The sequence below is a fragment of the Pseudorca crassidens genome, chromosome 10 (genome assembly GCF_039906515.1).
Source record: "Pseudorca crassidens isolate mPseCra1 chromosome 10, mPseCra1.hap1, whole genome shotgun sequence".
Classification (NCBI taxonomy): domain Eukaryota; kingdom Metazoa; phylum Chordata; class Mammalia; order Artiodactyla; family Delphinidae; genus Pseudorca; species Pseudorca crassidens.
Window position 1 is genome coordinate 32431150 of NC_090305.1, and position 16335 is coordinate 32447484.

General features: G+C 40.9%; 1 protein-coding gene and 1 non-coding gene across 9 annotated transcripts in view; one reads left to right on the forward strand and one right to left on the reverse strand.

Moving 5' to 3' along the window:
* XPO5 (exportin 5) overlaps nt 1–16335 on the forward strand; it is a 45682-nt gene that overhangs the window by 11745 nt on the left and 17602 nt on the right. For all 8 annotated transcript variants that reach the window (XR_010946825.1, XR_010946826.1, XM_067752825.1 and 5 more), the window contains 12 exons: nt 774–873; nt 1767–1850; nt 2467–2592; nt 3496–3586; nt 5241–5369; nt 6929–7047; nt 8131–8286; nt 9502–9543; nt 9868–9957; nt 10727–10926; nt 11736–11835; nt 12679–12860. Coding sequence is in view for 6 of the 8 variants with exons in the window: in XM_067752825.1 (XP_067608926.1) it covers nt 774–873; nt 1767–1850; nt 2467–2592; nt 3496–3586; nt 5241–5369; nt 6929–7047; nt 8131–8286; nt 9502–9543; nt 9868–9957; nt 10727–10926; nt 11736–11835; nt 12679–12860 (1419 nt within the window). In the remaining 2 variants the exon portion in view is untranslated. The remainder of the gene's footprint in view (nt 1–773; nt 874–1766; nt 1851–2466; nt 2593–3495; nt 3587–5240; nt 5370–6928; nt 7048–8130; nt 8287–9501; nt 9544–9867; nt 9958–10726; nt 10927–11735; nt 11836–12678; nt 12861–16335) is intronic.
* Nucleotides 6325–6396, reverse strand: TRNAD-GUC (transfer RNA aspartic acid (anticodon GUC)). Its single transcript has one exon. It is a non-coding gene; the product is annotated as a tRNA-Asp (tRNA).

Here is a 16335-nt window from a genome sequence, read left to right on the forward strand (position 1 = left end):
TGGCCCATTTTTTTTTTTTTTTTTTTTTTTTTGCGGTACGCGGGCCTCTCACTGTTGTGGCCTCTCCCGTTGCGGAGACGCGCAGGCTCAGCGGCCATGGCTCACGGGCCCAGCCGCTCCGCGGCATGTGGGATCTTCCTGGACCGGGGCACAAACCCGTGTCCCCTGCATCGGCAGGCGGACTCTCAACCACTGCGCCACCAGGGAAGCCCTGGCCCATTTTTTAATCAGATTTTTTTCTTATTGAGTTTTAAGAGTTCTTGTATATTTTGGATAACGGTCTTTTATCAGATGTGTCTTTTGCAAATATTTTCTCCTAGTCTGCCACTTGTCTTTTCATTCTCTTGATTATAGTCCTTTTGATTTTGTCAGTGGTGTAAGGAATTACTGCATGCTCCCCTAGAGATCTCTCTAAGTCCTTCCTCAGTATCAACCAATGTCTTTTTGTGCAGTTTTTATGCATATAAGTGTATATATTGCTTTGTGGAGTCATGCTCAGAGTTTACAATATTATCCCAAAGTACTCAAGGACTGCATTACCCCAAATTAGTGTGTCTCTTGAAGGATGAGATGGCATTGAACCCTATTCCTCATCGATCTTTCAGTGTTTGGTTGGAGGTTTTTGGGTTGGTTTGTTTTTTGATTTTTTTTTTTAACTTTAATAATCAACTGAAATTTGAATGTTGGAGCACAGACCACATACAGCTCCATTCCAGGGGACTCTCTTTGGTGCTCTTGATGTGCTGCTAATCACACTGTTTTCTCCTCTTCAGGACTGCTGACGGAGGAGGCTTGGTAGAAAAACACTATGTCTTCCTGAAAAGACTCTGTCAGGTGTTGTGTGCGCTGGGCAATCAGCTGTGTGCATTGCTGGTGAGCACTTTCTGGAGAGTTTCAGGGCCATTTGAGGAGAGGATTTAGAAAGTTATATTTGTGGAAGGGGTGACACATGCCGTTGATTTTAGCCTGAGGGGGCATTTCCCTACAGATTATTTCTTATAATTCTATAGATTAAATTATTTTAATTGAGTTTGAATGATATAGATTTTTTTTAACAAATCAATTATTAATGTCAGTAGTAAACATTCACATCTGTTATTCCATCTGTTATAACATCTGACTAAAGTCAATGTTGCTACTCCTGTTCATTTTGGTACTTGTAAAACTTCAGTCTGCCGAGTGCATTACCCTTTAAAGTCCTATTAGGTCATGAAACATTATGGATTTGAATAAAGAACACTTTTCCCAAATCTAAAGGATGTATTATTAGATCATAAAAGAAAACTTTAGTCTGATTGACCTGGAATTAACTGTCTTTAGGGAAATGTTTAATACTCAGTCTTATGTGTTAAAAGGATATTGGTACAGACATCTGCGCTTGATGTTATGCCTTTTTGTGGTGGCTTGAATGGCTAGAGAGGATGGAGCTTCAGATATAAGATGTGTACCGTCAAGTGGTTATTTACTAGGTTAGGTCACAGAGATGTGATTAGAGTAGATCTGAAGAAATATACGGATTTCTGAAATCAATACTCTTGTTTTACTATTTGACCACAGAATAGGTTTTAATGATGATGGTTAGGGAGATAAAACAGCTTTCCTGTGTTTTAGCCCTTGAAAGGATGCCTTCCTTAGGCCACAAGGAAGTATAAAGTCCTTTCAAACCTGAAATTTTTGAGGGTATAAGTTGTCAGTATTTGTTACTCCACTCTCTACCCTGACCTCCCCATCAACATCGTTAATGTAGTGGTCTTTTTGTCCTACAGGGTGTGGATTCTGATGTAGAAACACCAGCAAACTTTGGAAAATACCTGGAATCTTTTCTGGCTTTCACAACTCATCCAAGTCAGGTAAACTTTATGGAGGTGACTTCTCAAAATTTTAGTTAGATAAATTAAAATCAAGCACTATGGCCTGAAGTAATTAGCAGCTGAAGTATAAAATGTGACTCTTAAGATCCTAGGGAATAACTGTAGTAGCATTTCATTTAGAAAATTGCTGAGTCTTCTTCCTGAGCTAAGCATTACAGTCTAGGTCAGCAGTTACCCCTCAGGTAGTGTCATTCTGATAAGGCTTAATCAGATATGAGGTATGTCCCAGGTGATTTACCACTAAAGACGTTTTAAATACAAAGTCTGATTAATTGTGTTATTATAAAATTAATTTTATCCAGTCCAAGATTTTCCTTGTAATATCATCCTGAGGTTCCTATATCATTTCTTGCATAAAACAGAAAGTGGTAGAATTCAGCTCATACTCCGGGAATTGCACGTGACCCAGTCTGTCTTATTAACGTACGGTCCATAGTGAGCAGTCATTACTGCTGTACTACAGTATGGGCAGTTTCAAAGTATTACAGATATTTATTTCCATGGAAAAATATAGTGGATAATTGCTGAGCTAAGTAATAGTCTTGGTATATAAAACCCAAATCCTTAAACTGAGTTTTTTCTTTTTTCCCTTTAGTTTTTGCGCTCTTCAACTCAGATGACTTGGGGAGCCCTCTTCCGCCATGAGATCCTATCCCGTGACCCTTTGCTATTAGCAATAATACCAAAATATCTTCGTGCTTCTATGACTAACTTGGTCAAGGTATGCAGTGGAATGTAAAACGTGGAATGTCGGTGAATACACATCATAAGACTTAGATGGCATCATTGACAGCCCTGTCTTGGTCACTAAGATCCTTTCCTTGGGCATATTAGTCTTTTATTCCTCAAGAAGAAATATCTACTCTTTCATATTTTGGAGCACTTATATGCCAAGCGTTGGGCTAAGTGCTAGGAAAAAGAGTGATAGGATGAGAGCAGTGACCATGACCATACAATATGATCATTGCTTTTCAGAGGTTAAAAATAGAAAGGATGGTGGAGTCAGGGAGATTCCAAGAGGAAGTAATGTCTGACTTTCTGAAGGCCAAGTGAGGGTCAGGAAGGTGAATGAGAAGGGGACAATGGAAGCAGATTGCTCATTACCTCAATAGAGAGTTGCTTATGAACACTGAGATCTGTTCAAGGCTCTTGCAGCTGACAGATGCTTCATCTTGATTTGTAAAATCAGAGAATAGGACCCATTCAAGGGTCCCCTTATTTCCTCAAGGAATTCACCTAGCACGTTGCACACCGTCCTCTAGTTCTCTGCCGTCATGGTCTTCAGTACTTTTTGAATGAAATATAAAAAGTTACATGCTTATTTCCAGGGTTCAGCATTTAAGAAGACAAATTGTTTCAATTCTTTTACTTATTGCAAGCTGTATCAGCACTTTGTTTTGGGACATCTTTATAATCAAAGACCTTAAACTAATTCCAGAATTTAATTTTTCCTGAGGAACCTGGAAGAGAGTATCAAATAAAAAACGTTGTCCTTCTACCACTCCCAGGATTATTCCTGCTGGAAGCAAATTGTAGACTTAGGGGTAGACCAGAAGCAGTTATTTATCATCATATATCTCATGAAAACCCTCACCCCCTACCCCAATTATGTTTCTCTTTCCAGATGGGCTTTCCTTCTAAAACAGACAGCCCTAGCTGTGAATACTCTCGATTTGATTTTGATAGCGACGAGGACTTCAATGCTTTCTTCAACTGTGAGTGAATTGGCCTGGAATTTCTTCCAGTCTCAGAATGGCATCTAGTGTTATGAGTCATGGTGCATGGCCCTTCAGGTTCTGTATTAAAGAGCCCCAAGTCTGGACAGCAGCCTGTTTAATCTCCATTTGCACATTGCAGAGAGTGCTGGGATTGTACTTATTCCATGCATTGTTTTATCTCTTACACACACACCCCCACAAACATATACACACATACACCGCCTTTGGACATTGAAGTTTAGAGATAGTAACTTAAGGTAAGGCACTCTCATTTTTTTTTATATTCATATATTAGAATTAAATACCATCTTACAATATGGGTCTTTTTTCTAAAAAAGAGAGGAAAACCCCACTATTCCTAATTCTGTTCTGGGTTTTCTGTAACTTGGTTCCCCCCCCCCCCTTTTTTAATAACAACTTTATTGATGTAATTTCTTTGTCATACAGTTCATTCATTTATAGCATATAATACAGTGGGGTTTTTTTGTATTTTCAGAGTTGTACAACCACAACCACAGTCAATGTTAGGATATTTTCATGACCCCAAGAAACCCTGTAACCATTAGCAGTCATCTCCCAATCCCCTTATCCCTCTCAGCCCTGGAAAAGCACTAATCTACTTTCTATTTCTATCTTTCACCTATTCCGAACATTTCATATAAATGGAATCATACAGTGTGTTGTCTTTGGTAACTGCCTTCTTTTTCTTAGCGTAGTGTTTTAAAAATTCGTCCATGTTGTAGTATGTATCAGTACTTCATTTCTTTTTATTGCCAATAATACTTCATTGTATGGATATACCACATTTTATTCATCTATTGATAAGTTGATAAATACTTGAGTTGTTTCCACATCTTGACTATTAAGAATAATGCTATTATAACATTTGGGTACAAGATTTTTTGTTATTTTTTTAAAATAAATTTATTTACTTATTATTTATTTTGGCTGTGTTGGGTCTTTGTTTCTGTTCACGGGCTTTCTCTAGTTGCAGCAAGCGGGGGCTACTCTTCATTGTGGTATGCGGGCTTCTCATTGCGGTGGCTTCTTTTGTTGTGGAGCGCAGGCTTCAGTAGTTGTGGTTCACGGGCTGTAGAGTGCAGGCTCAGTAGGTTTGGTGCACGGGCTTAGCCGCTCCGCAGCACGTGGGATCTTCCCGGAGCAGGGCTCGAACCCATGTCCCCTGCATCGGCAGGCGGACTCTCAACCACTGCGCCACCAGGGAAGCCCAGTACAAGTTTTTGAGTGGACATATGTTTTTATTTTTCTTGCGCATATGCGTAGGAAGAGAATTACTAGATCATATGGTAATTCCATGTTTAATGTTTTGAGGAGCTGCCAGACCATTTTCTTCAGCAGCCATACCATTTTACATCTGTACCAACCTGATCTCCTCTTAATTCCAACAGAAAGAGGAGACCACTTTTGGTTTGCCGCTTATAGCATCTAGCTGGTATGGTGGCTTCTTAGAATTTAGTTTTGAAAATTGCTAGATTTGTTAACAAAGCTTTACTGAACATTTGTTAGATTCAGAGCATAAGTCTGCAAAACAAAATCTCTTGAATGTTTTCCTCCTGGGATGGATAAATGAATAAACATTAACTAAGTATCTGTTATATGCGGTTATTGATTCATGTCTTTCTCTTGGCAGCCTCTCGGGCTCAACAAGGAGAAGTAATGAGGTTAGCATGTCGCTTGGATCCCAAGACTAGCTTCCAGATGGCTGGGGAGTGGCTAAAGTATCAACTCTCAACTTCTGTTGATACTGGATCCATGAACTGTAAGACTTCTTTTGTTCTTTTTCCAACTGAACATTAGTGAAGTATTTCTATGTATCAAAACTGTACATAGAAATAAACCTCTGAGCCACATTTCAAAACAGTATGCTAATAGTGTTCAAAAACAGCTTTGCTCACTGCCCCGTTCCATCCTAGAGAGTGAGCCTTTTCACTTGCACGTACAGGCAGAGAAAGCAGATATAATACCAGATTTTAACTCTGTTTAAATTAGGGTAAAACCATGACCCTATCGGTTTTGCCTTCATTTTTCTTTTCTAACAGAGTCAACAATTGTTTATTGTTGATTTTATTACTTCACCTCAGGCAACATCTAACAAACATGTCTAGACCTAACTTTTTAAAGCTGTTCAACCAAGTTCTTGCATGGCATTTCTCTTAAACTCGGAAAAAATGACTTGTTAGTCGGGCACAACAAGCAGTGCAGGGGTTTCCCATATCGCTCAGCCCCCTCAGAGCCTTTGGGAAATGCCACTTTATTTAAAATCAAAATAACCCCCCTCTACCCAAAAGCATAAGCTAGGTAACTTCTCAGTGCTCTGTATCTTCTGTCTGTCATCTTATTAACGCAGGCAGTGGGTGAGAGGATTGTAAGGAAAGGGTGTAAGTCACTGCTTTGGAAAAAGTCCACACTATGGTCAGTTACCAAGTACACTAGTTACTTGACATTCATGGGATTTAACATTCAGTTTTATGTGTTCACAGTTGACTGTAAAGGTCCCTGGTATCTAGTAACTTGAAGGTTTGCAGAGGCCCAAATATGTTGTACCAAGATGAAGCGAGTAAATGTGGGCACTGTATGGAAGCAAGAAAAGTAATTTGTAATTCGTTTCGCGGGGGCCTTGCTGTCTAAGCGACGGGCTTTGATGATACTTGTGGGGCTTTTTCTTTTCTTTGTTTTCATATTTTGGTCGCGCCATGTGGCTTGCGGGATCTCAGTTCCCTGACCAGGGATCGAACCTGGGTCATGGCAGTGACAGCACCAAATCCTAACCACTAGGCCACCAGGGAACTTGATGATACTTGTGAACTTGGAGGGTGGCACAGTTCTCTGCACAGGGCCCTTGCAGTTGTCATGAGGCTACTGGGTGTGAACAGCATTTTGTATCTTACAGCAATTCCTTGTTGGAAAGATTCTTTATGGTCTTAGATATCATAATTATTTAGATTCCCATGGACAGATTATGAAAGGGGGGGGAAATTAATTAATATTTCTCAATTGGCCAGGCACTGGTTTTGATGCTTACATGTATATTCTCATTCAGTACTTAAACTGGCTTTACAGACAAGGCTCACAAAGGTGAATTTAGACAGTTTGTTTTTAGAGGTAGAGGCAGGATAGGGATCCCTTTCTGCTTCCTTTTCTTTTCCCAGGCTGAGAAGGGTTAGATTACCTTGTTCCTTCAACTGTGAAATTACCTAGTGGTTTCTACAGCCCCGTGGTCTCTGTGTCTTCTGTGATCCTACAGTGTTTATAAGTGCGTGCGTGCGTGTGTGTGTGTGTGTGTGTGTGTGTGTGTTTTAAAACCCTGTTCCCCTGCAGCTGGAACTGGAGAAGGCAGCCTCTGCTCCATCTTCTCACCTTCATTTGTGCAGTGGGAAGCCATGACCTTTTTTTTGGAAAGTGTGATCAACCAGATGTTTCGAACATTAGATAAAGAAGTAAGTAATTGTTTATTGTGCTGATTGCATAACAATTTTGATCTTTTTAAAATTATTATTCATTTATTTATTTGGTTGCGCCAGGTCTTAGTTGCAGCAGGCGGGCTCCATAGTTGCGGCTCGCCGGTTTCTTAGTTGTGGCATGCGAACTCTTGGTAGCAGCATGCATCTGGGATCTAGTTCCCTGAACAGGGGTCGAACCTGGGCCCCCTGCATTGGGAGCGCAGAGTCTTAACCACTGTGCCACCAGGGAAGTCCCCAGTTTTGATCTTCTTAAAATTGGCAGTGGGATAGGAAAATATGTGAGTGTGCATCTTACAGAAGAGGAAACTGAGATTCAGAGAGGGTAAATAACATGCTCAAGGTCAAATAGCTAATAATTAGAGCTGGGACCCAAATTAGGTCTCTCTGACTTTAAGCCCCGCAGTGTTTAGTATTCGTTTTAGGGGATAATAAGATGAGCCTGATAGTACAGTGAACCACAGGTAGGGTAACTATTATAGGGAGGACAGTGATGGAAGCCTTGAATTGGAAAATCTAAAAGATACCTGCCAATTGATGGCAAATTGACCAGAATATTCATGATGGCTGATCTGTGTCCCTCTTTCCTGAATAATCTGATTAAACCAGATAACAGCATATACTATATTAACTGTGTTAATTAGATTAAAAATAATTGGATCACTTATTTTGGGGTAATTCGTCTTAACTCATTCTAGGTTAGTTGTAGAAAGAATCTAAGTCCCTTGAAGATAAGTGAAATACAGTGCTTTTTCTCATAAATGGCTTATTAACAAATTAGATCTTAGGATCATTAACTCCATCTGTTTTTATATTCACTTCAGTTTGAAATGATGGCATTCTGAGTTTGTTCAATTTCTAGTCGTAGGTAATGCTACATCCCTAATAATGCAGCATCATTTGTGAAAAATTTTAATAACATGGGGTAATGCTTAGAATTTTAAGGGTTAAGAAGCACTATATAAAACCATATGTGACAACCATATTTATATAGAGTGTGAAGGAAATTTAGCAAAAGTGGTTTTCAGTTATGTCAACCTCCTTTTCATGTCTGTATCACAGGAAATTCCTATTAATGATGGAGTAGAGCTATTGCAGATGGTCCTGAACTTTGACACCAAGGATCCCCTCATCCTGTCCTGTGTCCTCACTAATGTCTCAGCACTCTTTCCATTTGTCACCTACAGACCAGAGTTCCTGCCCCAGGTCTTCTCTAAGGTAAACTCCCTCTCCTTTGTAAACTTTATTTTGGCATTTCTAAGCTAATTATTTTTTGTAACTGTTCTTGTAAGTATATGAGACAAGCTAATAAACAGTTCTTTATTCATTTATCAGATATTTACTCAGTACTTAATGTGGAGCAGGCACCATGCTAGTAGGAATGCCTTGTCCTTTGCTACCTCTCTGTTTGGGGAGAAAGGCACATAGACAGATGCGGTACCTACGTGGCATTGCAGTTAGTAGACATGTACACTGAGATGGAAAAGAGTACCTGAAGGAGGAGGTATCAATGTGTGCTGTCAGGTTGGGAGGTGATTTGTAAGAGGAAAGGTTTTGGAGTCCAGTTGAGGTGACTAGTGAGAGGTGAAGCACCACCTGAGTGAGAATATTGGACCAGGAGGAGGGAAGGAGTAAGGCAGAGAAGGGGTGAGTTCTGTTTTGCAGGACTAGGTTTGAAGTATACATATAATATCTCAGTGGAGACATCTCGTGCTAAACTGGCTATTGGAGGTTAAAGGTCTAGATTCAGAAAATTACGAGAGAAAATTAAGGCATCGCCATCATAGAAATGCCAATAGTAGAGGTGAAGCCCTAGCAAAAAGGAGTTTTATGTAGCGTTGGACATGTAGCTCAAGCAGAGAAGCCCGACAGTCACCATAATTGAGGAAGAAGCCCTCAAAGAACAAGAAACGGGATGGCCAGAGAGATGGAGAAAATGTTGTGTTACAAAGTCCAGGAGAACTTCAAAAATGTGGACTCATTTGTTGCCACAGAAATTCTTTAAGAATTGGAGAGTGTCCATTGGGTTCCTCTAGACCTTTGTCAGCGTGTTATTCCATCATAGTGGCTAGGGCAGCAGTCACATTGCATTGGGTTAAGGAGTAAGTGGGAAGTTATGAAATGGAATCAGGGAGAGTAGACCACTCAACTTTTAACAAAAAGTGGGGAGATGTGACCATGGCTGAGTTCTTGGGTGATAGCCTAGATTGTTCTGGGATTCTGTGGCCTTTATCTTCGTAAAGTGTTTGCTGGTAAAATCGTGAATCTCAAGCCTCTTGCAGTTATCCGAGAAAATGAACATCTGAAACTTTGTAATGCCAGTTGAAAACCTTTTTGTTACCGTATTGTTTGCACTTTAGGGATTTTGTTAGAAACTTTGTAAAATACTTTATGCATTTGGTACTGATGAGTGACCTTTTTTCTTCCCCTTAGCTATTTTCATCTGTCACTTTTGAAACTGTTGAGGAAAGTAAGGTAAGATCATTAATTCAGCCTACCAATTCTAACTTCTTAAGAACAAAAATGTGAATACCCAACACTTAGTGTAGATTTTTCTAATACGCAAACGGGGTTAATAAAGGCAGGAGATAGTCATATGATGGGCTGTTTTGCACTAGAGATACTCTAGGACAAACAGTCAACATGTGGATTCTTGCTAACTATAAATATCACTTGATTATACTCCCCTAGCTGTGAAAATTGTGAATTTACCTCTGAAGGAGATATTTACATGATTCTCTGCAGCATCTGTTAGTTATATTAAAAGTAGCTTTAAGTTTATCGAATATCTCTTCCCAGGCACCCAGGACCCGGGCGGTGAGGAATGTGAGGAGACATGCTTGTTCCTCCATCATCAAGATGTGTCGTGACTACCCCCAGCTCGTGCTGGTAAGCCCTGGACTCTGTTCAGGTAGCCACTGAGACATGCCGAGTTTGGGTACATTTCTCTATAAATCCACACCTAATTATACCTCACATAAGGTTGGTCTTCCCCAACTCCAGAGTTACTCAGTGAAGTTTAGAAATGCAAATATATTGCCTCAGAATGAATTTTTCTCTTCCACGTGGATGACCACGTTTTCCCTGTCAGTGTACACCTCTTTACCGTGCTATGTGTGTTGTTCTTAACCACCACTGCCAAGTGATGTGCCTAGTCTTGAGAGAAGCCAGCTGCAAACCCCAACCTTTTTTGGAGGGTTTCTGTAAGAAGTTTAGCACTACTCCAGATAACAAATTAACCAAAGATTTCTTCTCTGAATACACAGCAGTTATTTGTGTGTGTCTGTCTGTCTCTCTCCCCATCTCCCTCCTTTTCTCTCTCTCTCTCTATAAAATATATATACATAAGTATATATGTATAGAAAACAAACTGATCTTTGTCCATGAAGATACTGTAAAAGTTGATATAGAAATAAAAGACAGATGTTTTTCACAGTTGGAGAGTCGGAAAGCGCAGTTACCCAAATACTCAAACCTAAATTGCCTTGCCTGTTCAGCCACAAGAAGAGTGTTGTAATTAAATTATTAAGTGACAGTCTTATTGGCCTGACTGTCCTGGAAGTGTCTTCATCCTCTTTTTTACCTTCCTTGAGTGACCCACCACGCCTTGAAGCTCAGACCTTCACCACCTCTGGGTTTTTTTCTTTGTGAAATGCAGCCCAATTTTGACATGCTGTATAACCATGTGAAGCAGCTCCTCTCCAATGAGCTGCTCCTGACACAGATGGAGAAGTGTGCCCTCATGGAAGCCCTGGTTCTCATTAGTAACCAGTTCAAGAACTACGAGCGTCAGAAGGTGTTTCTGGAGGAGCTGATGGCACCCGTGGCCAGCATCTGGCTTTCTGAAGACATGCACAGGTAGGGGAGATCCTCTGCCCTTGACCTTGACTGCACTTGAGTACCCATTCTCTTCTAAGACTATGTCCGGGGTCGGGGTGTAAGGATATCGAGGTGTAGTGGCACTATCAGTGATAGCTGAAGGCCTCTAAAGCAGGGGTCCCCACCCCCCCGGGCCACAGACCGGTACTGGTCCGCTGCCTGTTAGCAACTGGGCTGCACAGCAGGAGGTGAGCAGCAGAGGAGAGCTTCATCACCGCTCCCCATCGCTCGCATTACCGCCTGAACCATCCCCCATACGCCCCCGACCCCGGGTCTGTGGAAAAATTGTCTTCCACGAAACCAGTCCCTGTGGTGCCAAAGAGGTGGCACCGCTGCTCTAAAAGCAGTCTTGTAAGTGAAGTGCCGAAAACATCACCTTGCTCTGCAGAGGCGTAGGAACAGAGACGAAATGAGTAAGATGGATAGTGTGGGTTGGAACGCCAGAGTGAGGTCTGCTGTGGTGTCTAGTTGCAGCTTCAGCACATGTAAAGAAGTGAGAACAGCCAGTAGGGCCGTACAAAGTAGGAGCTGCACAGACACCCCTCTGTGCCCACACAGCCTTCTCAAGCTCGTACCCTTTTTGATTCTTAAAGTGTCACTAATAACATTTAGAAGTGGGAAGAGAAGTTAATAAATCTTCATATGACAGCTGACAGTTTGATTAGATTCCTCTCACTGTAACAACTGCTCTTTGGGGGTCAAATAATCACAGCTTATTAGCTCTTGAGGAAGAAACTATCCTTGCTTAAAATCATGCTGTAACTTGTCTTTCCCCCACCAACCTTTAGAGTGCTGTCAGATGTTGATGCTTTTATTGCCTATGTGGGTGCAGATCGGACAAGCTGTGACCCAGGCCTGGAGGATCCCTGTGGCTTAAACCGTGCACGAGTGAGTAAGCCTCTCCTGGGATAGGGAGGGTGCGTAGGCCACAGGTAGGAGTAGGGTGTTGTCATTTGTCCAGGTTCTCGTAGACTTACGTTTTTTTGTGTACGAGCAAGAAATCTGGGAGTCTCCACTTCTGTTAGTGTCTCCTTTCTTTTCTTCTTTAGTCTTAAATTCTTGAGTTAGTTCTCACAGCAGAGCAGGTGGTCTTTTCTATGAAATCATCATTTTGGCTTTAAGGATCTGTAAATAGCTTGGAGGACTGAAGGTGTAATGAGGAAGTAGGTCAGAACTTGGTCAGCAGGGTGGGTTCTCCCTGCCTTTGCTCTCTGGGAAGTAAAGTCCTAAATGGTGGCCTAACTTGCAAACCTGAGATTTTCCAGTTCTTTGCTTGCTATTCAAATAATCATTGTTCCTGGCTCCATAACGGCAAAAGTCTTATTAATTAACCTGGCAAGTAGTCAATTGGTAGAAAGTACTATGAGTGAGGATTAGGGCAAAATCTTTGAAGGCCCAAACAACTCAAAAACAAGATGAAATGTTGGCAGGGTGAATACTGTTTTGAAGTATGTCCAAGCCACCTTCTAATTGGGGTCCTGTAAGCCTCTGGAAGGATATCCTCATGAAAGGGAAGCTTTTAGAGCCTACCACTGGTCCTGAAGATGGCATTGAAAGGATCCCTTTTGGACTTGACCTTAAAGGAAGGGACAGGGATGGGGGTGGGGGGGGCGTCTTTTCCTTTTGTCCAACTTCTATGTCATCTTTGCCATAATCTTGCAAATATCTAATAGCACTTTTGTCTTTTCTTCCCCTTTTATATTTACCTTTCATTTTTATGTTTTTCTGTAGATGAGCTTTTGTGTGTATAGCATTCTGGGTGTTGTGAAACGAACTTGCTGGCCCACTGACCTAGAAGAGGCCAAAGCTGGGGGATTTGTGGTGGGTTATACATCGCCTGGAAATCCAATCTTCCGTAACCCCTGCACAGAACAGATTCTGAAACTTCTTGACAATTTGCTTGCCCTTATAAGGTGAGTCAGAATAATGGTTTTTCTCTGTTGTATTTTTGCCTTAAAAATCTCAAAAGCTTAATCTGTTTATACTTCTTCAGATCATATGGTGGTAAATAAGAGATTAGGTCTTGTTTCGTTCTAGAGGGACTCTCCTTTTTAAAAGTAACATGGACTCTCACTTTTTTTGTTGTTGTTGTTGTTATAATTTTATTTTATTTATTTTTGGCTGCGTTGGGTCTTCGTTTCTGTGCGCGGGCTTTCTCTAGTTGTGGCAAGCGGGGGCTACTCTTCGTTGCGGTGCGCAGGCTTCTCATTGCGGTGGCTTCTTGTTGCAGAGCATGGGCTCTAGGTGCACAGGCTTCAGTAGTTGTGGCTCACAGACTCTAGAGCATGGGCTCAGTAGTTGTGGCACATTGGCTTAGTTGCTTAGTGGGATATTCCCAGACAGGGCTCGAACCCGAGCCAATGTCCCCTGCATTGGCAGGCGGATTCTTAACCACTGTGCCACCAGGGAAGCACCGGCTCTCACTTTTATAAGTCTTGCATCCCAAGTGAGCACGTGGGGGCTAATCTCAAAATGGCTTTTCTCATTTTGAGCCTCCTCTGTGTTCTTTTACTTCTTTATACTTCATTTCTACTTTTTACTTTGTTTCATTTGGTCTAAAGTTTTGCCACTAAAGGAATTGTTCATTGGGAGCAGGGCAGTTGCTTTCTGTAGTGGTGCTTTTCTGGGTCAGGTATTCAGACGAGCTAATCTGAATTTATCGGTAGTGACTGTGTTCTCAAATGGACCAAACATCCAGTGGCTGAACATGCCAAAGGAAGGCATGATACGTGCTGCACATCAGAGTCCTAGGTTTTTACTTCTCAAAGCTGAGTCCTCAGACCAGCAGCATCAGCAGTCACCTGAGAGCTTGTTTAAAATGCAGTATTAGGGCTTCACCCCAGACATACTAAATCGGAATCTGCATTTTAACAAGATCCCCAGGTTGTTTGTGTGCACATTAAAGGTTCAGAACCACTGTTATACATCACATGAGCTAATATAATCAAGCGGAAGTAGGCCAAGTCTAGGCTTGTTGGTTACTCACTATATGTTTGATGATTCAGGGATAGATGCTGTCTACAGTGAAAGAAAGCCTTTGGAGAGAATCAGTTTTTTACTGGCCAAAGCAAAATTTGATTGCTTTTTACATCTCCTAGTGTTTCTGGGTTCAGGTTAGAGCTCTGCTCCACTGTTTTTTGGCCTCTTACCCAGGGTGTTAGAGCGGAGTCTCAACTGAGTAAACCAAATTTACTCAACATAAGTAAATCAAATTGCTCATGTCTCAGGGATGCTCTGCTGACAACAGACACCCTGGACCATATGCTTAAGAATCCAAGGTTTTAAGTTAATGTTGACCAAATTGGAGGGCTGGAGTGTCTGAACAAGTTGTCATTGTGGACATGTCTATGGAAATAGACAATACTTTGCTCTGATTTCAAAAGGAGGAAAAAGATTTGAAAAAGAAGTATGGGTTACATGTTGAGAGGGTAGTAAAATATTTAGTCAAGGAAAAGTTTGTCTCCATATTGATGTTTTTAAGACCAAAAGGATCTTCTGTAGTTTAGAGAAATGTGAAAGTGATGAAGTCAGATAGCAACAGACTCACTGACTTTTTAGGCCTGTGGCCAGAGTCCCTGTGGTGGGAACCTAGACCTGGAAACAAGGTTCATCCCTGGTTAGGTGAGGAGACAAGAGATTGTCATCTTGATATTTTCCTAAGAGTACAACACTTTTGGAAAATCCCAGAGTCAATCGAAAGGTATTTTGAAAAATGCTGACCGTAGTTAATGGAGTAGTTAGATTCCCTGAGTAGTGTGCAGCTGGAGCTGTTAGAGTTTTGTCTGGTTTTCGTAGTAAGTTTTATCTTGAAGTATAGTGTTAGGGGTACAAATATACATAAGAAAAGGACACAAATTGTGAGTGCAGGTAGATGAATTTTGACAAAGTGGACACCTCCATGTAATCAGCATCCAGGTCAAGAAACGACCTTGCCAGCACGTCTTTTCAGGCCTGCGCGCCCCCCAAGGGTAACCACTATTCTAACTTACCTTCCCAGCACCTCTTTTCAGTCCTGCGCACCCCTCAGGGGTAACCACTCTTCTAACTTTAACATTTTGCCTGGTTTTTTGAGCTTTAATAAATGGAGTCAAAAGCATGCACTCTTTTGTGCCTTGGCTTCTCTTGTGTAATATTATGTTTGTGAGCTCATCCGTGTTATTGCATGTAGTTGTGGCTTGTTCATTCTCATTGGTGGGATGGTATTCCGTTGTGTGAGTGTGCTGTAACTCATTTATCCATTTAGTGTTGATGGACTTTTGGTAGTTTCCAGCATTTTTTTATCACTGCGAGTGCTGCTGTTAACATTCTTACAAATGTTTTTTGGTGTATGCATGATTTCTGTTGGGTAGGAGCAGAATCCTACACGTAGAGGTAGAATTCCTGTTTATAAGGTATGCACACTTCCAGTTTTCATGGATGGAATCAAATAGTGTTCTAAAGTGGTGTACTAGTTTACATTCCTACCAGTTTGTGTATTAACTCCTTGTTATAAAACTCCTGTTTTAACTCCTTGTCAAACAAAGTCTGATAATCGAAGGTGTTAGAGCTGTACTGTCTAGTATGGTAGCCACTAGCCACATGTGGCTGGCTACTGAGCGCTTGAAATATGGCTAGTCTGAGTTGAGATAAACTGTAGGTGTAAAACACACACTATATTTTGAAAACTTAGTACGAAAAATGTAAAAATAGCTCTAATTTTTATATTGCTAACATACTGAAATGATTTTTTGATGTGTTGGGTTAAATAAAAAGATAATTTAACCTGTTTCTTTTCACTTTTTAAGTTTGGCTGGTTAGAAAATTTTAAATGGCTTATGTGGCTTACATTTTATTTCTATTGCACGGTGTGTTCTTAGTGGGTTAGGGTGGAAGATAGTTGTGGGGAGCAGAATTCTCTGGTTCTCAGAAGGTTCATTATTATCATTCATTATCTGTTTAGAATAACACCTTTTCTGTTAACTTAAAGTTTGTTACATTGTTTCCAGATATCTTCTATATGTTTTATTGAAATCTTTGTATGTGGGAAGTCTTGTTTAGCATAGCGATTATACTTTTTTTTTTTGGTTTGATATATGTATATATTGTGAAATGATTACCACAGTAGGTTTAGTTAACACCCATCAGGTCACATAGTTACACATATTTTTTCTTGTGATGAGAACTTTTAAGATCTCTCTTAGCAACTTTCAAATACACAATACAGTATTAACTATAGTCAGTGTGCTGTATATATTACATCTCCAGAACTTACTTACCTTTTTAACTGAAGTCTGTACCTTTGACCGCCTTCGCCCATTTCCCCCACCCTCATCTCCCTCCTCGGGCAACCATCAAACTGTTCTGTTTCTATGCGTTTGTTTTTTTTGATTCAACGTACAAGTAAGATCA